At 34.5% G+C, this 22,722-nt stretch overlaps 2 protein-coding genes across 4 annotated transcripts; one reads left to right on the top strand and one right to left on the bottom strand.

Moving 5' to 3' along the window:
* Positions 1-1,349: 1,349 nt before the first annotated feature.
* Positions 1,350-5,041, top strand: LOC141659278 (GDP-mannose 3,5-epimerase 1-like). The gene is made up of 7 exons (XM_074466076.1): positions 1,350-1,507; positions 2,317-2,727; positions 3,343-3,436; positions 3,531-3,660; positions 3,753-3,885; positions 4,356-4,563; positions 4,665-5,041. Exons 2-7 carry the CDS (start codon positions 2,318-2,320, stop codon positions 4,818-4,820), a joined length of 1,131 nt encoding a protein of 376 aa, XP_074322177.1. The 5' UTR covers positions 1,350-1,507; position 2,317; the 3' UTR covers positions 4,821-5,041.
* A 1,230-nt stretch (positions 5,042-6,271) lies between these two features.
* On the bottom strand, positions 6,272-12,955 carry LOC141659277 (protein TIME FOR COFFEE-like). Of its 3 annotated transcripts, XM_074466073.1 has the most exons (13): positions 12,709-12,955; positions 12,192-12,626; positions 11,913-12,097; positions 11,564-11,828; positions 11,060-11,471; positions 10,911-10,971; positions 10,709-10,795; positions 10,318-10,606; positions 10,159-10,228; positions 9,990-10,056; positions 9,510-9,872; positions 6,949-9,394; positions 6,272-6,791 (listed from the first exon to the last, which is right to left on the bottom strand). In XM_074466073.1, the coding sequence occupies exons 1-13, from the start codon at positions 12,797-12,799 to the stop codon at positions 6,787-6,789; spliced, it is 4,776 nt and encodes a 1,591-aa protein (XP_074322174.1). In that variant the 5' UTR covers positions 12,800-12,955; the 3' UTR covers positions 6,272-6,786. The 3 variants fall into 3 exon arrangements, with proteins under 3 accessions (XP_074322174.1, XP_074322175.1, XP_074322176.1); XM_074466074.1 differs by lacking the exons at positions 12,192-12,626; positions 12,709-12,955 and having other exon boundaries at positions 11,906-12,096; XM_074466075.1 differs by lacking the exons at positions 12,192-12,626; positions 12,709-12,955 and having other exon boundaries at positions 11,564-11,825; positions 11,906-12,096.
* Between the last annotated feature and the right edge of the window lie 9,767 nt (positions 12,956-22,722).

Genomic DNA, 22,722 nt, shown 5'->3' with positions numbered 1-22,722 from the left:
ATCGCGAACATCCTTTATTTTCATCATAAATGCAGTGACAAAAATGCCATAACAGCTATCAAGAACATTAAAAATATGACCAACTAGATCTTCATTCAAAACATGGTGTAGATTTTCCGACAGATCATCAGCAATACTTCTTTTCAGCTTAATGTACTCCTATATTGACAATGATCCTTTCATAGAGATTGAAGTTGATTCTTTAAAACCATAAGACGGGCCCGAGTTTGAGCTTGGTACGTATGGTCAAGAGTGGTCCACGCCTCGTGCGCAGAATTGGCACGAACAACCAGGGATATGACACGCTCTGTCAATGTAGATCTAAGCCAGAGAAGGACAAAACGATCGTGGCGTCGCCAAAAAAGAAAATCCGGGTTGATCTATGGTGGAGTGGTGATATCAGCAGCTTGGGGTTTGAATTCATAGGGAAGATTGTAGTGCAGTACTGCGTCCTCCGGTCAAATGCTTGAAGAGACGCGAGAACAGTATTACGTAATAGAGAAAAAGTTGTTACATTCAAGATTGACGGTAACAAATGGGATTTGTAAATTAACAAGGGAAACCGAGCTAGCAGACAACAGAAGCCGACCTGTTGTATTCTTGTTGGCATTGTTGAACATGGTGGAAGAGTTTTGTCATTAATCGAAAAAGTTTTATTATTATGCACAATAGAGGTATATATAGTTATAAGGGTGACAATAATCCCTAAATATAAGGTCAATCAGTGACTAACAATATTCCTCCTACTTTATTCTCATCTCCCAGTTATACATTCAGACTTTATCTATGATACATTGGCTGATAAAATCTCGTAGATTTTAGATAAGTGGAATCGTTATTCTTCAAATGATATTTAGACAAAGTAGCAAAAATTTTGTTAAAATAAAACGAACTACATTTTCGACAAAATTATATTGAGAAAATTAGGTCTCAGGTCTCCCCGTGAGAGTATAAAATTAATTAATTTGTAAATATCAATTTTTATTTTGAATTTACAAATTTACCTTCGTACATGTATTTGGGAAAATATTATAACCTCAACCTACTATAACTGAGTTCATTTTGAGATACATGATTTACAATTATATTTATCCCGAAATACATGACGCGTTAAAAATAAAATTATTTTATTAAAAAGTTAGAAAAATAAGTTTAATTATTACTTTATCAGTCCCATTCATTTTTAGGCAGTTTTTTTTCGAACTCATATCTAATTCCATCATTCAATTTTTAATTTTTAACTTTTCCTTTTTCAGAATTAAATTTAAAAAAACATTTGGAAGTAATTTTTATTTAGGAGTACTATGGTGGGCCTAGAAATTAAAAGGCTAATATTAATCGACACCACAGTGTGATTCACCTGGTACTATTAGTACTTGTTAGCCGTGTCTATAATCTTATATAAACACAAGAGGGCAGTGTTGGCTCAAACCTTACCAGAGAGATCTACAAACATCACATTACAAACCCATTTTTATTACAATTCACACCTTTTCTTATCTTCAAGGTAATAGTTATTTTCTTTAATAAAAATCCAATCTTTACAATTTTAGTACTTGAAATCTTTATATTCAATGTGTTTGTGTTGATGGGCTGTGTTTATTTACCTGTTTGTGATTATTCTTGATTTGGGTTTGTTTATTTTGATGATTTCTTGCATGTTTGAGGAGACGGTTATATTTATGTGTGGAATTTAGTCACTTGTGTATGTGTGTTGTGTCTATTTATGGCCTTTTATGTGTAATCTTCAATGGTTCTTTGATAATTTTGATTCTACTTGTGTATGTGTGTTGTGTATATCAATTGTTCTTTGATATTTTTAGGGTTTTGTTTAGTTTTGGGTTATGGTTTAGCTAGGTGGGTGATGAAAGATTAGTTTTTGTAATTGAGATTTTCGGGCTTTGTTTAAATCTTTTTTTAGGGCAATGTGAGAGTGTGAATGTATAGAAAAAAACAGTATGAGGAGTTTGAGATATCAGATAATAGTGAAATGAAATGGTTATGGATTAATGCAAAAGATGCTGTTAGGTGGCTTATAATTATGTGGTTGTGGCATGATTTATCGGAATAGTTATCAATTTTAAAATTCCCTTATGTTTCTGAATTTAGAATAGATAGCTGTTTGTAGGGAAGGTGGTTTTTCCTGTTTCGATCCGTTTGGTTAGTTGTTGTGCCTAAATGTTTTCATTATGTTTATTTTCACACTTTCAAACCTAACAGGTTTATGGGATTTAACATTGCGGTTGTCCCCTTCTAACCCCTATTATGTCATAAATGTACGGATTTTTATTCTCATTTCTTAAATTGTACTTTCAGTATGGGCAGCACTGAGAAAAACAGTTATGGAGCGTACACCTACGAGAGCCTTGAGAGGGAACCTTACTGGCCATCTGAGAAACTCCGAATTTCCATTACTGGAGCTGGTGGATTTATTGCCTCGCACATTGCAAGGCGTTTGAAGAGCGAAGGGCATTACATCATTGCTTCTGACTGGAAGAAAAATGAGCACATGCCAGAAGACATGTTTTGTCATGAATTTCATCTTGTTGACCTTAGAGTGATGGATAATTGTCTGAAAATTTCAGAGAATGTTGATCACGTGTTTAATCTCGCTGCTGATATGGGAGGTATGGGCTTCATTCAGTCCAATCACTCGGTGATTATGTATAACAACACAATGATTAGTTTTAACATGCTTGAAGCTGGAAGGATCCAAGGCGTTAAGAGGTTGGTTGTCTCAAAGTTGGTGTTTTCTCTTCAATTGTTCTTTCCTAGTTGATTATTTTGCACGCAACAGTGAGTTTTGTTAGTGTTCGGCCTTTTGCATGCAGTTGTTTCTCAGGAGTCTGGACAAAGGCATTTATGTTCCTTATCCTGTAAAAAGAAAACTATCTTAAAAAATTGGTGATTCTTCCAAATGGTTTTAATGGTTGCACTTTACGTTTAAGATTATGCCTTCTTATAATGGTTAGGTTTTCCTGTCGGGTTTAGGTAAAAAGAAGTGCGAAAAGCACCCTGGCATGCTTTCGCTGCAACGTAAATATTTTTTGTTATATAATTATGCCTTAATTACTTCTTTTTGACGGTATCCAAATTTACCATTTTGAATTAGCAACAACTTAAATAATTAGTGACATTTTTCCTTTAGCACCTCTAATGTGGGATTCTGGTTATAGGCTTATGCGGCCACTTAATTATTATTTTACTCTTCCAGGATATATATAATTGCGTAGTCAGAAAATTTTAACCGGACAAGGAAGCAATCTAATTTATTTGCTTCAAGCCTCAAATACGAAAGCTGTGATTTGGGTGCAGATCTTTGACATTTATTATGGTGTGCAGGCTCTTTTATGCATCTAGCGCTTGTATTTACCCTGAATTTAAGCAATTGGAAACTAATGTGAGCTTGAAGGAGGCTGATGCTTGGCCTGCAGAGGTTTATTTCAGTAACTTGTCAAATATAATTCTTTTTTTTAATATTAGGCTACTCTTGTAAATACTGAAGAGACTATATTATTTATGCATTGTAGCCTCAAGATGCATATGGCTTAGAAAAGCTAGCAACGGAAGAGTTATGCAAGCACTATACAAAGGATTTTGGAATTGAGTGCCGAATTGGACGCTTCCACAACATCTATGGTCCATTTGGAACTTGGAAAGGTATGGGGAGAGACTTTTGCTGAGAATGTCAGTTGTGACTATTGAATACTAGGTATCTACAGAATTATATCTTCCTCATTTGAACTCTGCAGGGGGGAGAGAAAAGGCTCCTGCTGCTTTCTGTAGGAAAGCCCTTACCTCTACTGAGAAATTTGAGATGTGGGGAGATGGCCTGCAAACTAGATCGTTTACATTCATTGACGAATGTGTTGAAGGTGTTCTTAGGTAAGTATATCTTTCAGTATGCTTTCAGAACTTATATCCACTTGGTAGAGGTTTTATATATACTTCATTGCATACTAACTGTTCAGTTTTCATGAAAAATTGGTGTGAACGAGTTAAGACTGCATGTTATATATAATTATGCGTTAATGATGTGAGATATAATCTTTCCAACCTATGTGGTCTTGGATTACCTACTGAGCCTACTAGTTTGGAGTTTGGACACGGAAACTATCTTGGAGGATTTTATACATGCAATTATGTTAATGTTCGATCCTTGTTCTTAAAAGAATTTTGCTATGTTTTCATAATATTGAGCTTAAGCATGTTTAAGAAATTTCAGTTCATTTTTAATTCGTATAGTTTAGCTGCAATCTAGACAAAACAAATAATAAAAATAGATATGTTAATTGACATGTGCATTATGTTACCAAATCATGCTTTATTGCTCATGCTTGCATTTATGTAAACAGATTGACTAAGTCCGACTTCAGAGAGCCTGTAAATATTGGAAGCGATGAGATGGTAAGCATGAATGAAATGGCTGAGATTGTCCTTAGCTTCGAGGACAAAAAACTTCCTATCCAGCACATACCTGGTCCAGAGGGTGTTCGTGGACGAAATTCGGATAACACTCTAATCAAAGAAAAGCTTGATTGGGCCCCTACCATGAGGCTGAAGGTAGCTATTTCTTGTGGTATTTGGCCTTTCTGATATGTAAATGACCTTTCTATAAGGGCATATCTGACCCATCATTTTTGTATATATCTTGATGCATGCAGGATGGATTGAGAATCACATACTTCTGGATAAAGGAGCAGATTGAGAAAGAGAAAGCTAAGGGTGGTGACATGTCAATTTATGGTTCATCAAAAGTTGTGGGCACACAGGCTCCGGTCCAGCTAGGTTCTCTTCGTGCAGCTGATGGCAAAGAATAAAGTAAATGTTGCAAGCATGTCATATAATATTTCATTAACGACCATGTTAAATTTGGTGCCACCATATTTAAGAGTGGAAATTTCTGGTATGAATTCATTTTCAGACTGCGGGAGTTGGATTTGCTGTTGTCCTCTATGCCCTGCTAGTATTCTATTTATTTATTATCTTGGCAGCTGTTCCTTATAATTCTTTCTGCCTAAGAAACTTGGACCTTTCTATATGATTTTATTGCACAATGATCATTTGCTGTCAATGTATTTGTTATCGTTTACATTTTCACTTGCTTCCGAAGTCGATTTCTTGAAAAATACTTTTCGGTCGAATGTCAAGTTTCAGAGAAGATAGGTAGGTGCCAGATAATATTGAGAAATTTGAAGTTCATGTTGTGGAGCCAAATACTGCTACTGCTCCAACTCTAGATAGAGCTATATATATTTCAAGAGGTATCAGGTCCCAACTGTTCAATACATACCAGAAAGCAACTCAAGGATTTACAGCATATTGTTGCCTTGGATCTATGAAATTGTTTGACCAAGTGGGTCGTTCATGTGGAAATTAATTAATAGTCCAGGTAAATGTAATGGATGATGCCATTTACTGCAACCCACATACTAGTCCCTGGGCTTTGTAATTTGTGTTAAAAATGGCTGTCCTGTATACTAGTCCACCAACACACAATTTTACTAGAAAAAAGAAACATCTTCAATATTCATCCCAACACATAATGAAGTTTCATACAGATACATGAACTCATAGTTTGTAAAACTGCACGATGAATAACTACAAATTATAGCTGGACGAGCAAGAAGAATTTGTTGTGGATTGTGGAATGTGGAATGCAGAGGAGCTTGCGATTTGCAATTTGTAACTATAATCTCTTCCTATTCCTCTCATCACATTGTTCCAACAGAATGTACCAGGAAAAATACCAGCAGTAAAGCAACGACATGCCAAACCTCTCAATGGCACGTACGTTAGAATGAAGTTCGAAGCCACTAAATAACACTTAAGTTCATAGGGAGTAACATATATATATGCCCTCCATTACATATATATATATAAGTATATATATTTGAAAGTTATAAACATGTAAAAAATCATGATATGAAGAAATGGGCCACCGTTACTTGTTAGCAAACAAAAAGGCTGTACTGCAGCTGAAAGCTCTTTGCCCCTCTTGTCTCTCCTCCAACCATCTTTTCCAACAACAATATAAAATCTTCTCAATAAGATATAATTATAATATAGACACTTCTTTCCCAAGAACAATACAAATTTTTCTCAATAAGAGAGACAGGATGGGAAATCTATCACATATCAACTCAACCAATAGTCCAATACATTATCACATCTTCATAACTTAAAGACCCGGCTCAGTCATTGTTTGTTACTTGTTTTTTTTCTGTCCAAGATTATCATCACAAGTATTCAAAAAAGTTAAGACATGAGGGAACCCATTAAATGAAATTAAATTAATTTAAACTGGGGGTGGGGCTGAGGTGTTTGCTATCAATCTATCTTATGTGCCAGACATATATACATGAACAGCCCTCCATTACATATACATATGCCAAACCTAAACTTCCCTCTATTTGCATTGTTTTCAAAGAAAATGACAGAAGCACAGGTAAAACTTGCAAAGTAGAAATGGGCTGAAGAAGAATTCTTAGCCAACTTTGCCGCTCAGAGTCAGCTTCATTTGAAAATCAGCCATGCATATCGCTGGGGACTTCTCTCTGGTAGTAAACCGTTACCCTGCTATTTTACTTCATCACTCACTAGTTCCATGAATGCATGATCAACCTTGTCAGTACAGAGAAGCTTATGCACACAAGGTCGCACATTCACCAGCCTAATAATTTAAGCCAGACCACATCCGCTTGCAAATCATCAGCCCCACTCAACTTGCTCAAAATTGTGGGGTTGCAAGTTCAGAAAGTCCTATGTATCTTCTCTTGTTTCTTGTCAGGCTGTAAGCATATTGCATGCAAATTATCATTTCCCAAGTAATTAAAGTATCCCTTAGTTTATTTACAATGACTATACATAACCTAATCTTATAGGTATTCATATATATATATATATAGGGATTTTATTATATGTTTATATTAAGAGAAAACTACTGACCAGCTGGCTGCTTCTGCTCAGGTGGTTGTTTCTGCTCTGCTGGCTTGACCTGGACCGCAGCCGGAATGCTGTGGCCAAACGAAAACCCAACAGGCAGTATTTGATGAGAATTTGCTGACTGTATGCCAAACTGTGCAGAATGGAAAATTCCCTGCGAGGAGAAACCACCTCCTTTCATATTGCTGGCAGCTGCTGCCACGGCCGCAGCTGCAGCTGCCGCTTTTGCAGGATCAGTTGTGCTGGCATTTGATTGTGTGGCTGGAGGACATGCAGACAACATTCCAGAAGAACTTGGAGTAGATCCTTGAGCTTGCTCAGAGTGCCTTTTTTGAAGATTATACCCACTACCAGCTGAAGTATTAGAAGTAGCAGAACTCGGGGCTTGGCCTTGAAAATAAGGATTTGAAAAAAACAGAGCCTGCTGCAGTGTTTGCTTCGATAACTGCTGCTGAAACTGTTGTTGATGTCGCTGCTGTTGTTGTTGCAGTTGCTGCATCTGAATTTGGTTTTTAGTTGTAGCACTCTGGGAAGCACTGTGAGGGTTCCCGAGAACTGATGGAACATTTCTTCCACCTGCCGGAGAGGACTTTTGGTTCGGAACAGATGTTGAATTTTTGGGCTGTTGCGACGACGATATAGATGCTTGGCCAGTCTTGTTTGTTGGAGCAGTAATTGTCCTTGGGCTAGAGCTTGCACCTTTGGAGAGGGAAGAATGAGTAGGAGATCCGACAGCAACTGGCGGGGATGGGGATTGACTGCTATTAGGATGCTGCTGCCCTTGAGATGCTGATGGTTTCTGATTGGTCCCAAAGGATATTTGAGTGTGGTTTTGTAAGGTTCTGGTCTGCTGCTGTTGATTTCTGTGGGATGATGTTGATGAGACCAGGGATGATTGAACTTGGGAGGTGGGAGTTCTGTTTGAATTTTTCCTTTGGGAAGATTGCGCTGGGCTACTGTTATTGTTGCTTTGAACAAAATTTGGTGGAAACCCAGATATAGAATTTGGAAACTTGCCAGCTCCTGATGATGAAGTTAAGTGCTCAGACGATGCGATCCCATTACTTGTTGGTGTCTTACTACGAGCTGTCACATTAGCTGCTAGTTGTTGCTGCTGATTGTGCATCTGAATCAACTGTTGCTGATGTTGCAACTGAGCATGAAGGTGAGAATTGGAACTACCTCCCAAATGCATCCCAATAGTCATGTGAGTAGAACCAGGTGCAAGGTTCAGCATTCGAGCTACGCTGTTAGAAGCACTGTCTTTTGGTGTTGCAGATTCGGATGCATCAGCAAAGTCTGGTCTAGAGAAACTAATGGACTGTCCTCCACTAGAAGCTGGACCCTTCCCAGTTATCACCTTCCTTTCTTCATCTACGTTAATTGAAACAACACCACCAATTTTACCATCTTCTGACAGTCTAGAATTCTTCTTTTGCTGAACAGCCTGAGCAGTTGCTGCAGCCTGCATGACCTGATGATAGCTTTGCCTTGTAGCCTCTGGTAAGCTCTGAAGGATGGCGTGATTTTGTGACATGGAAGACAAATCAATTCCAGAAGCAGAAGTGGAACCAACAATGGGACTAAATGACATAGCAAACATTTGAGATGGAAGGGATTCCGGCCCTGATTTGAACCCCGGATGTTGGTGGTATGTTTGCTTTTTCTCATTCTGATTCCCACTGACACCAATAGCACCAGCTGAAGCAGCAGATGAGCTCATCAAAGCAAAATTCTTGGGATGAATGGGCATGGAATAATTCTGATTGTATACATTCACCGGAGCCTGAGATCCTCGACTGTCAGCAGTTGATTGGCTGTCCACACCACTCACCTCACTTTCACACTGCCTTGCTTGTGATGGGGGTATATGCTGATTCTGATTCTGCTGGGGATGCTGAGATGAACGACTTTTGGGGGCAGCGAAGTTCTGCAGGACTCCATTTCCAGTTCCACCACCATTGATTGCAATTCCTTGTGGATGGTGCTGTTGGGACTGCAAATGCTTCTGTGATGAAGTGGGGCCACTACTTGTGCTCTGATGAGTTTGCTGGATTTGTTGTTGTTGCTCAGAGGTTGGTGCTTGCTGTTGCTGGAGTTGTAACGGATGGATCATCTGAGAAGGATAAAAAGATCCGTTGAACAATGACATCGGCTGAGCATGGCCTCTAAAATTTTGCGGTGCCACGGCCGGAATCGGGAAGGGGTATGGGCTGTTCTGTAATACCAAGTACTGGGTTTCATTGGCAGGCATATTTGAGTAGTTAAAGCCCAATGCACTTGCATTTGCAGGTGATGATGCTGAGGCAGTCACAGTGGTTAAATTTGGTGTACCAGTACAAGGTAGACTCCCTGAGGTAGTTGGAGATTTTGCAGGTGCAGGCCTGCCAGAAGCAGCTACTACTGCCACCTGTTGCTGGTTGAAAGGGAATATGAAAGCAGGGCCATGCTGAAATCCGTGAAACATATTAGTGAAATACTATGATCTTCCCCTAAACAAACTGTATAGCTACTTTTAACTATAAGCAGTAGCAGCATAGAGAAGGAAAAGAACAGTAACATACCATCATATTATTGGGAGGTACTGGAGGCAAAGCTTGATGAAGTAAAATTTGTTGTTTTCCATGTCCAGCATCTGCAATGCTAGCAGGTTGGGATAATGTTTCTTTTACAGCGTTTCCCGGGAAGATAGCAAGACTATTTCCCTTGTCTTGTTTAGAGTTCAGACTCCTTCCGGAACTGTTACCGGATAGCTCCGTAGGGGGCATAACATTGACACTGGCGGGATTGGTTCCAAACATAGAAGCAGCGCCAGAAGGTGCTGGCCAGAAAGGATTTATCTTCATGAGTTGCTGATTACAGTGGATATTTCTAGCAATATGACAATGTGTCGCACACCTCTTAGGCCGTGGTTGACAGAAAAGAGGCTGTAATTGTTCAACTTGTCACGATTAGACAATTCAATCATGGTAAAACAAGCCCCTGTGAGGGACTCGTAAAATAGATGAACTAGCTCGAAAGTACTGAAGTTTGAGCTGAGGTACCTGAATCGGTGCTGTAGGCATGGTACCCCCCTCAACGGACACAACTCCTTGTAGTGGTGCCATGTACCTGGACAACCAGACAGTTAATTCAGCCAAAGAAAATACAGTACATTATCTAAAACTAAAACTAGCCTGATGGTGACAAAAAAATGGACGTGCATACACATACCCAATTTTAGGAGGAATTCCGGCAGGCCAGCTAGCAACAGACATGGGTAGAGGCAAAGACAAGGATTGAGCTGCAAAAGACACGGAGAAAATTTAGTTCACTTGTCATAAAAACCAATTTCCGTAACCTTATGAGGTAAAACCAAAAGACATAACCTACCACTTTTGTCCGTGCTTGATTGTTCTTCTTTAAATGTAGGTTTCGCCTTAGAGTACTGTATTTGTAATTGCACAACATGATCATTTTGAGAGTTGTTAACAGTATCCATACTCGGCTTTTCCAAATCAAAGTGGAGATCAATGTTCCGCTCCTTGGTAGCAAGTGATTTCTGGAATTCAACTTCTTCAATTATTGTCTTTTCACCTTTTTCATCAGATTGAATCATTGTATCTTCCTTGCTAATTCCCACTTTGATAGTTTCTTTAGCTTTACTAGTCTCTCCCTTCTCCTAAACAAAAGGATTATAATACATTATATGGACAAAATTCAATACAGAGATGAGGATATGGATCATAGAGTTTCTTGCAGGTAAGAATTGTGATTAACTTACCATGTCAAAAACCATCCCATCTCGATCACGCCTAAAACTAACAGCTCTGTCCCTTTCCGGTGATGATCTTAATTGCAGAGGTGCAGCCTACATCAATCAATAACATCATTAAGCAACTTGTTAATAAAGGATGGCCAAATCAGCAAAAGAGAGATTTATAACAATTTTTCTAAAAAAAACATCTTGAAATTTCTTTACCCACCATCAGATCTATCTGGAAACGTTTTTCCCTTTTATTCTCATTTGCTGGAGCTTCTCTTAACCTGAAAATTAATCCATCAAACAGAATTAGTAACAAAAAATGTAGCATATAGAAGAATATCAAACAATAAAAATCATTTAATCACTTACACATTAGTTGATGTCGCCACCATCGATGTCACTATCACCACTTTGGGATCATCTTTTAATTTGACAATCGGTGAATCCTTCTTGATAAAATTAACCTCTTCCTTAATTGTTGACACTGCATCTTGGCTTTCCCCAGCTTCTTCCATTAAAGCCTCCTTCGATTCAGTCAACGTGCTAGCTTCCAGTTTCATAGACTTGGGAAGATGTTGATTAGCTTCAGCACCAGATTTACCTGAATCTGCGGATTCACCTTTCTCAGCTGCAGATCCAAAATTCCTTTCCACATTCAGAGGACAAACTTCAGACCTCGGCATCTGATCAATCTCTACCTTCATTGTTGGACTGCTCCGTGTGCTAGAACTACCTACTAAATTATTATCTACCAATTGCCGTGCCTTCTTCCTCCTTGGAGCTGCAGATTCAACAAAAATGAACATAATTAAATCACTTCACCCGAAATGTTAACAAATTAAATAAACTAACCCAGTAAAAACCTCAACTCACCAACCGCGGTCACCGGAGCTGCTGAAGAAGAATTAGAAACCGGAGAAGAAGCTCTAGATTTAGCTTCACTGCTAGATTTGTTACTATTAAACTCATTTTTGGACAAACAATCACTTTTCGAAGGAGCTTGAGATTGAGTCATAAGTCCAAATAAAACCTCAGCAATCTCAATTTCCAGCTCCTCCGGATTATTATTCGAAGGCGATGACTTCGAAGTTGTGGTAGACCTCTGCTGTGGTTTCAACATCACTCCTCCACTAGGCTTCTACACACAAAAAAACACAAATCAATAACTAAAAAATCGCCAAAACAAATCAAATTCACAAGTTCAACAAAATTCACCACTAACAATTTTCTTCTTAATCGAAACATTAGAAGACGTCGGAGGCGACAAAGCAGCAGCATCTCTCACACCATGCGTTATCGTTATCGCTCCTCCTCCCCCTCCTCCTCCTCTCACCGGTGAACTCGAAGCTTGCCGGTGATTCAATTGCTCCCCTCCACCAATCCAATCATGTGACCTCTTCGTCGACGCTGCAAACACAATCATCAAACCAATTCAATTAAAACAAAATTCACTCTATCAATCAAAAATCCAATTACATACACATCAAATTCACAACTATACCAGTTCTCGCTTTTCGCGGAACCGAAACGCCTATCATTTCATCACCAGCACCAGCATGCGAACCTCTCCAAGCCGCCGCTTTAAACACCTTACCTCCACCGCCATTCTCCGGTAACAAACTCTTCCGATTTAAATTATGACTATGAACACTATTATGATTATAATTATTATTATGACTATTATAATTAGTCGGTAAAGGAGGTAACATTCTGGAGAAATTAACATCGTCGACGTCATCATCATCGTCATCTTCATCATTAACACTCTCATCATCTTCTTCTTCTTCTTCTTCACTCTCATCTCCAGCGTTCATTAATCTATCCGCTCTTCTCCTCTTACTACTCCTCAACCTCTCTCGCTCTTTCTCTCGATCTCTCTCTCTATCTCTCTCTCGATCTCTCTTCACGCCTCTCTCTCGTAATCTCGCTTCATCATCTGCACAATTTTACCAATTCAATACAAAAAACAACAAAAAAACACAAAAATCACAAATATGTTACATGTTTATATAACATACCAGGTGAATCTCTTAAACTACTAGTTCGATGGCGCCGTCGTGATACTCCGTTCGAACCGCCAGCTCGTCGGCTATCTCTAATTCTATCCATTTCGAGTTATCTGTATGTATATATCATCGGAGTTGTAAGTAATAATTTTTTTAACTCGCTGGCCGGAAATAAATCGGAAAATGATCGGAGTTTATACTTTCTCTCTCTAGAAAAAGATATAAAGAGGAGAAGATAGTGTGGAAACGTGAAATGCTTTGTTTTTAGTTAGAGAAAGATGAGAGAGGATAGTGAAGGCTGAGTGGATGAGTCAATCTTGGCCGTTTGTTTCGGTCTGAAATGGACGGTGAGGATTTGTGTAAGTCCAGCGTGGCAGATCTTGATCCGTTGGATGGCGTCATCGTCTAGTCAGTGCTTGTACACGCACGCAATAATATATTACAATAATTAATAAAAGAGTTGTTTAAGATTGATTATTTTATTCGAATCAGCTTAAATGGGGGATGATTTTGAATATTATATTCGGCCAACAATATGTTTATTTAATGTTTGTTTAATGATTTCCAAAAACGACTTTTTAATCATCAAACAAATAAACCTGCTATTATTACCGGTCACGCGGCTATACTTTCCATCTCTCATAAAATAAGTAGATAGTTTCTTGTTTTATTAGCAGTTATTTAAATTAAATATTAATAGACGTGATTCTGAAAATTCTCAATTTTATCAATTCATTTTTTTACAAGATACGTGATAAATTCAATTTCTAATATTCAATTAATAATTATATATATTTCTGATCGGTATATTAAAAATAAATTATTTAATTTAAAATAAAATTTAATAAATTTAAATAAATATCAATGATGCAATATGATAAATATATATATTAGTATATATATATATATGTGTGTGTATGATTAACAAAATTAATCACAAATTATGAAAAATTATAAAATTTAATTATTTTGATATAATATTAATTCATTTTAACCAAAAATCAAAGTCAATTAACGAGTGAAGGAGGAAATGATAAGTAAATTATTATCACAAGAGGCCAACTATTGTCACGTTTTGCTCTTGGGTCCCGACAAGTACAGGGAAGGCAGTCAAGTTTTACTGCTCTATCTAATATACTTGAGAAACTGATTGCTCGAGCGAGTGTATTGCATGTGCAATTAACCGAGTCTTTCTCAATGGTGCACTTGAAATTTTCTAAATTATAAAATAGTTATATTGTTTGATTTAATATATTTTAAATTGAATAAAGGAAGTTGAAGTTCAATATCCTCCAAAATATAAAAATTTAGTTATCAAGTTCAACCATGATTATTAGAAGTTACATAGCTTACAAATATAAAATCATCTACTCGATCTATTTTTTAATATATGACATTTGATTTTTTGACATATTTAGGACGTTTGACCATATGGTTAAAATACATTTTTTCGAAAAAGAATTTTTGTGAATAAAAGTTTTGATCTCATATTTTTATTCAAAATAAATCTTAAAATTAATAATTCTAATTATGTGGTCAACCCTATTAAATATATGTGTCAAAAAACCAAACATCATAGAGAAAGTAATAATTACCAAAATTAAATATTTAATCATTAGTTACATGATAATAAATCAAACACAAATATTTTTAATTACAGTATAACTTATAACAATAACTTAAGAACATTCAAGTTCTTATTTAACAATAAAATTGACTAAATAAAGAGGCCTAACATGTGGGTCTCGTTTACATAACAGGTGTTATTTTAACATAAACCAAAGTAAATCTAAACAACAAAGTAACGGAAAGAATATTAAATAAACAGCCATCTATTAAACAGAGAGGAAGTTTAATACTCCATCCATTAAACTTGTACTTGGTCCAAAATAAACCTCTAAAATTGATCCATCCACGGAGGGGTGTGGTTGAAATCACAAACACCGACAGAAGCCAAAAGTTTTATGAGACAGAAAACAAACGAAAACGTAGTTTGCGAAGAGACAAGGTCGTCGCAAAAAAAAAACTCAAAGTTTTGAAGTTTCCGGCGAGTGCGAGGCTGACTCAGTTCACCATGTTCCCGTTTTGAAGTTAAGCTGTTTAACATTCTCAGTTTGTTTGTACATGACTTATAATCTTAAAATTATACATGTTCGGGGTAATTAGTGACCGATAATCGAATTTGTTATTTATAATGATAGAGGAACAACTCTTAATCACTTGAATTATTTAACATTGTTTACGAGAAATGTTTTTTTACATGTGAATTAATGCGTGGTTATGCAATGCCGTGAGGATGTGTTAAAATTTATAAATTCCTCCTACCTGTAAATTAGAGACAGTTAGAGAAATTGACCTCATCGAAAGCGAGCTTTGTTCTAGTTTATATACGAGAAGAAAGTAGTTGGTGGATGGTGCCCAGTTTGGAACTTGTAGTTAGGGCTGTTCACGAACCGAGCTGTTCGCGAACAAGCTCGAGCTCGGCTCGTTAAGGGCTCGGTTCGGCTCGGCTCGTTAAGGGCTCGAACTCGAGCTCGAACACAAAAAGTTGTTCGTTAAGAAAACGAGCTCGAGCCGAGCTTTTAGCATGTTCGGCTCGAGCTCGGCTCGAGATCGTTCGGCTCGAGTTCGGCTCGTTAGAGCTCGAAAAAAATGTGAAATTTTCAGATTATTTTTTATAATACTGAACCTGCTTCCTAACAATTTTAAATTAAAGTTACAAAAATCATGTTCATCAGTTCTTCCATCCACATTCCCACCTCAAATTAAAAGAAATGTTTACATCATTTGTCTGAGACAAAACCATAACAAACTTTAAAATAAGCATAATAAAACAGCAGGCCACCATTCTTTCAAGTTTGAAGTATCAACTAAGTTGAATGATTTTTAGATTACATCTCAAACATTCAAAACCAAAATAGTCAGTTGCAACAGCTCCAGCATGACATTCTCAACTCCAGCTTGATAGACCTGTTCATCATTATAAGATAAAACAAAGATTAGGAAACTCAAATAATAAATTCAAATCAACTCCAGTATACCCTTAACATTATACAAAAATATGATTTAGCTTCAAGTTTTGGATTAGAATAACCACCTGGAACATTTTTGTTAAGAACATTTTGTTGTTAGTTCTTCTTCGAGTATAAATTCTTTTACTATTTAAACACTTTAAACTAACACATAATTTACATTATTCTCTTGTAAAAATAAATTTATTTAATTACTCAATAGAGCTCTAAGCTATAACTTGAAATATTTAATCTAGTATTAATGCCTTTTACCGAAATTACAGTAATACTACTTATGATAATTTTACTTCCAAAAAATGAATGTATTCTAATGACTCACATAAAACTCACATGTAAAACAGAATTACTCCCTCCAGTTCATGGATACATTCATACATACTATTAAACAATCTATTACAACTTGTTGTAAACAAAAAGTGACAGGGGACCACAACAATATTAATCTGTGCAATCTGTAATATGAAAGTCGTAAGTTGCAAGGCTGCTTATCCTGGGAAATTTAACTTTATTATCAAAAATATAAAAAATTGCAGAATCTCTAGTAACTAAAGAATGGTTACCATCATTAATAGTAGAAATGATGAACTAGCTTATTACAATATTCCAACTATTCATAGTAACATAGTCTACTCGCACACAGAATTGATAAATTAAATTTACCCAAAACAACAGATCCAGAACCATATAAATTTCACACAAATTCTACTGGTTCTCCCATTGAATCTTTAAATTATCTAACCAAGTATCCATCATAATTTATGGCAACACATCAAAGCAGTAATTCATTATATCAAACCTAAATATAAATAGATATTATAACAAAAAAATATCAAAATTAGATAAAAATCAAGAAGAAATATTGTACCATCTTTCGTGAGATGCCAAAGTATTCAGAGGAAAACTGAAAAGCAAAGATGATAACAATATATCTGATGGATATAGTCATTAGCATCTATTACAGTACTAGCAAGTATTGTTGATGGCAACATGTAACGAACCACAGTAAGAAAAAAAAAATAAAGGACTCGTAAATTTACCTGTAAAATATAACGCGTTATGGTTTCTGCCCAGTTTCATTTCATTTAATCCAAATGTATCACAATTTTCTTGTCGTCCTCCTGAAAACATTTTAAAGGTCAAATTAAAAGCATGTTCGACATAAAAAAACACAATTATTAAGTATATATTACTTATCAATTCAGTTTCAAATATACCTGTTTAGATTTTTTCAGGCCATACAATTCGCGCACCGTATTAATGTTTCGATTTTTTTAAAAATATTTATGAATGATCCAACCGTACGGATGTTAATATCTATATAATTTAGTGATATGACAAAATTTTTAGAAAAAAATAAATGTATTTTGTTTGTTATTTTAACAGTTAACTTGTGTTTTGACCTTTTACTTGTAACTAGTGTTTAGTCTCATATTAATATTTCAATTTTTTTAAAATATTTATGAATGATCCAACCGTAGGGATATTAATATCTATATATTTTAGTGACATGATAAAAATTTTAGAAAAAAATAAATTTATTTTGTTTGTTATTTTGACAATCAACCAATTGTTTGAAAAGTACTTGGAACTAGGGTTTAGTCTCATATTAATGTTTCAATTTTTAAAAAAATATTTATGACTGATTCAACCGTACGGATGTTAATATCTATATATTTTAGTGACATGACAAAAGTTTTAGAAAAAAATAAATGTATTTGGTTTGTTATTTTAACAGTCAACCGGTGTTTTGACCTGTACTTGTAACTAGTGTTTAATCTCATATTAATATTTTAATTTTTTTAAAAATATTTATAGATGATCCAACCGTACGGATGTTAAAATCTATATATTTTAGCGATATGACAAAAAAAATTAGGAAAAAATAAATGTATTTGATTTGTTATTTTAACAGTCAACCGGTGTTTTGACTTGTACTTGTAATTAGTGTTTAGTATCGTATTAATGTTTCAATTTTTTTAAAAATATTTATCAATGATCCAACCGTACGGATGTTAAGATCAATATATTTTAGTGATATGGCAACATTTTTAGAAAAAAATAAAAGCATTTGGTTTGTTATTTTTACAGTCAACCACTGTTTTGACCAGAATTTTTAATTAGGCTCGGCTCGGCTCGGCTCGGCTCGGCTCGATTCGGCTCGGCTCGATTCGGCTCGTTTTGATGGAGAAAGCTCGTGTTCGGCTCGTGTTCGGCTCGGTTCGACTCGGCTCGATTTTGTTCGATAAAAGCTCGTGTTCGGCTCGTTCGTTAACGAGCTCGAGCTCGAACAAGAGTTTTTGTTCGTTAAGAAAGCTCGGCTCGGCTCGGCTCGTCAGAAAAAAAATTAAAACTCGGCTCGGTTCGATCAAAACTCGGCTCGGCTCGGTTCGTGAACAGCTCTACTTGTAGTATAATAAATAATAATAATAATAATAGAGGTAAAGAAATGTGAAACAAAAGGAAGAATACAAACAACAGGAAACAGAAACTACAGAAGGCGTGTCTTTTTGTTTTGAGGGCGAGGAGATGAGTTGATAGATTAGACTAAAATGATCCCCTTGCCCCTGTGTAGGGAAGATCTTGTAGTGTCCTTTGTAATATATGTACATGCTAGCAGGGTGTACGCGGTTCGGATCGGATCAGTTTTGGGATAAAAGTTGAACCAAATTGCGAAGAGCGATTTTAGAAAATTATCATCCGTAACCGCACCAAAATGCGAAGAGCGATTTTAGAAAATTATCATCCGCAACCGCAAATGCGGTTGCGTTTAGAAAATTATCATCCTAACCGGGTCAATTGCGGTTGCCAATTTGCGGTTATTGCGGATCGGTTTGCGGTTTAACCACTTATTTTAAAATAATTAATAATTTGCAAAAAAATAAATTCAGAATATTAATAAATTTAAGTTTAAGTTACGTGATAAATTTACATTCAAAAATAAAATAAAAATTAATGTTCTGTGTGGAACAAAGATATTAAAACATACAAAAATATGAAGGCGAGAGAAAAGAAAAAAAGAAGAATAAAAAAAGTACATGTTAATTACATTTTTCATTTGTTTGGTTATATATCTTATAATGATTGTGAATCTTATCAATGAAATCTTAATATTAATCTAAGATTAGTTAAGAAATGTGTATACTTATTAATTTATATGATATCAACTACATTTTTGGAAATATAATTTATTATAAATATATGTTGCGAGTTGCGGTTACGGTTTTGCGATTTTCAAAAATTTAAAACCGCATTTAAACCGCGAATGAACGGTTTTTAAAATTTAAATCCACAATCAACCTGCGTTTCGCAATTATCCGCAAAATACGGTTCGATTACGAACGATTGAGCAGTTGAATGCGGTTGAGCGATTCGTCTCCGCAGCCCTGCGTCAGTGCACTAAAACACCAACTCATTAATACTCTGGTCCATACCATACCTTATTTTTATTATAAAATATTAGATGTCAGTATTGGAGACCGAACTAATACAAGCTCGTTCCTGGATCGAATTCTTAGAGCATCTCCGCAGCAGACACTTAAATATAATATAAATAGGAGTATCATTCTTAGTAGGCTGGGATATTGATTTTTGTGTCAACTTTAATAATATTTTTTATTTTACCTTCCAAATTAAAAAAAATTCATATTTTAAATTGTACATGACAAATATTTAAAATGAAACATATTTATGTGAATATTTTATTAATAAAAAGAAGTTGTTGAGAGTTATTTGTGGCTCTTATAAAAGAGGAGAGAACTATAAAGATTTTCAAAAGCAAGTGAAACTTGTTGGATCTTGATCTTTTAATATACTCTTTTTATATTTTGGTTGAAGAAATTATTGGAGATACTCCTTGTGCTAACGAATGATGATAATGAAAAATTGAATTTTAAGGGGTTCGGTTTTTCTATATACATAATAATATATAAAAAAACTAAAACAATATACGCACAAATAGGTGCATATTTTCAATTTTTATTTACCACAATAAAAAAAAGATATCTTAAGCACCACCGGTATCTAATTTTTTATGACTATTTTAATTTAATGTTATACAATAGAATTGTTCGAGTCTTAATATATTTGAGTACCGGCCGTCACAAATCCACCATATAAAAGAATATAAAAGATAAATTGTGTGGAGGGCGCCCAAATTACATTTTTCACTAAAGAAATGCTAAAAAATTATATTCATTTTTGAATCGGTTTCCAAATAATAATATGAATATTTATGATTCGGGAATAATTTCAAAATTCATTTCAGGGAAATTCGGAAAATTGTAAGCACTTCTACGTGATAATTGAAAAATATAATCTATCATGCTTTATGGCAAGAAACGAATCCAACACAGAATTTACAGAGAGTAGGATATAAACAAGGTGAGAGGAAGGGCGGTTTCAATTGCAATACAGCTAGGTAACCATTTCCTTTGTCAAAGTGAAGGTAGGCCATTTTTTTTATTCTTTATATATTAAAAAAATGGAAATGAAATAAAAAAATATTTAAATATCTTGAATGCGTCAACTTGGGAGAAAAAGTTGGCAAAGATTTGTTGCGGAGAAAATGACTCCGTGTTGTATTATTTGGCAATATTAAAGACGTGGTTAACGTCTGTATCACTTATTTCGGCCCACACTCTTATCTTTTCTCATTAATTTTATCCATTATACTAAAATATTTACATTATCATATATTTAATCATTATTCTAGATTTATTTGTGGTGGGTTCCACTGCGGGGCCACATGATATTGTTAAGTTTATAGTTCAGGGGGTTAGTGCGAAAACTTTTGTTCAAGTGTCTGGGGTTGTTTATTTTATTGATTGGAACTCACATGTGCATGTCTCCTGCCCGAAAAGCAGTGTTCGAGAAATACCTAGGCATGGTATTAAATATTTGTTTGAAAAAAGAAATTAGAATGGTATTAAATATTTGTTTGAAAAAAGAAATTAGAATGGTATTAAACAATATCTACACATTTGACATGCGTTATGTACTAATTATTGAGTTTACAATATTAACTATATTTTAATTCACACTTTTAAATTAATTATAATATGTTATTTTTATATTTTAAGTGAGAAAATAAATATATTAGATTACTTGTTATTTTTTACCAATATTTTATATTATAAATTGACATGGTATTGTGTGAAATTATGAAATTAATGAATTAAAATTATAAAAACATAAAAAGAATATTTTTTTAATTATTTTCCGCCTAAACGGCCTAGGACCGATTTTTGACCGTCTATCCCGCCTAATTCCGATTTTGCCACGATTTTTTATAAAAACGCTTAAATTACCGCCTAGATCGGAGTCGGGGCGTTTTACTAGACGACACCTAAACCGATTTTTAGAATACCGTCAAAAAGTAATCTTTTTCCTAATTGATTCATTTTTTTAAATTTTACTCAATTATTTTATTATTATTTTTAAATTTCATAACCAACCCACGTGTAAATATTTAGGTGGGAAGGAGTGAGTATGAAGTTTTTATTATTCTGTCATTCCGACTTTGTGATTACTTTAATATTCGTGTGCGTGGATCCATTATTGGTATGAATCTTAACTTTGTGCATCCCATTTCCTTACTAAAAGTGAGATCTCAATCTATCTAATCTACCTCTTTTGAAGGGTCTGGTTTACTTTATTTCTCATGAACAGGTTACTTTTTTTAAGAAATTAATGTTTTAATTTACTAATAAAAAAATCATTGGGCATCCACAATGAAATCTACACTAATGATCAAGATGAATAAATAATAATTTATAATCGTGTTTTTTTTTATAAAAAAGATATTTAAACGGATATTTTGAAGATAATATCAAAAAGCTAAAATCAAAAACTATCACCGAAAAATAAATAACCTGAAAATATAAGTTGAAAATGAAAATAAAAACAAACCAAAACAAATGAAAATTAACAAAAAAAAGATTAGACAGTCGAAACCGCGAGAGAGGCGGTAAACTCTCGAATTCAATGAGTGCGGTTTGGAATCAAAGAAAAAAGCCAACCGAAAATTCGATGATGCAAATCTAGAAAAATAAATCAAACCTAAAAAAAATATAAACCTTTTCCCCACGAGGAACATTATTAAAGGGAATAAATCAACCAAAATAAGTAAAGGGATATAAAACTTAAAAGAAATTAATAAAAATACCCGTAAATTATTGATTAAAATTACATATACATTCCCAAAATATTCAGCAATAAGATTTTATAAACTTAATTCTTGAACACTTGAAAATATGAAAGTGGTTTTTATAACTTTAATGTTAATAAATATTATATTTAATAATTTATTGGAGATTATGTTGAAGGAATTTTAATGATATAGCAGTTGTTCTCCTATATTTAATGGAATGCATATTTATATAAAATCCTGTACAATAGGATAAAGAAATATGAATCCCAACATACAAACTAATAAATTAACCGGTCCCTGACATAAACTAGTGACGACAGGACCCAAATTCTTTTAACTATGTATTTGGACAAGATGACAACCTATATACTAATTTATACTAACATAGTTGTACCAAAAAATGATATTTAAATATACCAAACACTAATAAAATATATCCGGACACCAATAATCATCAACCCACTATGCTCTTTAAAATTGTTCTATATTAAATAAAGATGCTTTGCATAGTAAAATAAATATATTATACATATATAACTTTGTTTGCATGCACGAGAGACAACTGTTCTTTTACAATATATGTTTATTTCATGTATAAACTTATATTGAAGTTTCATTTTATGAAGTCTATCATTTTATTAGAATTTAGAGTTCATATTTAATCTATCAATAAAATATTATAAATTATATTATTTTATTAAATTACTATTTTAATAATTTTTTTGTAAATTTTATATATTTTATAAATATTATATAGTAAAATATATTATGTTTTGTAACATAAACATGATTGTTCCGTAAACTAAAAATATTTTATAAAACAATATTTTTTAAAATATTTTACTT

The sequence above is a fragment of the Apium graveolens genome, chromosome 5 (assembly GCF_009905375.1).
Source record: "Apium graveolens cultivar Ventura chromosome 5, ASM990537v1, whole genome shotgun sequence".
Taxonomy (NCBI): Eukaryota; Viridiplantae; Streptophyta; class Magnoliopsida; order Apiales; family Apiaceae; genus Apium; species Apium graveolens.
Note: the sequence above shows the minus strand (reverse complement) of the source record. Positions and strands in the feature narration are given on the sequence as shown.

Bases quoted from the DNA above. Each gene is read 5' to 3' on its own strand.
- LOC141659278 (XM_074466076.1), top strand. From the start codon at position 2,318: ATGGGCAGCACTGAGAAAAACAGTTATGGAGCGTACACCTACGAGAGC. The intron at 3,661-3,752 runs GTATGGGGAGAG...TGAACTCTGCAG, and splicing joins TCCATTTGGAACTTGGAAAG to GGGGGAGAGAAAAGGCTCCT. The intron at 3,886-4,355 runs GTAAGTATATCT...TTATGTAAACAG, and splicing joins TGTGTTGAAGGTGTTCTTAG to ATTGACTAAGTCCGACTTCA.
- LOC141659277 (XM_074466073.1), bottom strand. From the start codon at position 12,799: ATGGATAGAATTAGAGATAGCCGACGAGCTGGCGGTTCGAACGGAGTA. The intron at 10,796-10,910 runs GTGGGTAAAGAA...TGATTGATGTAG, and splicing joins GTTTCCAGATAGATCTGATG to GCTGCACCTCTGCAATTAAG. The intron at 10,229-10,317 runs GTAGGTTATGTC...TGTCTTTTGCAG, and splicing joins ATCAAGCACGGACAAAAGTG to CTCAATCCTTGTCTTTGCCT.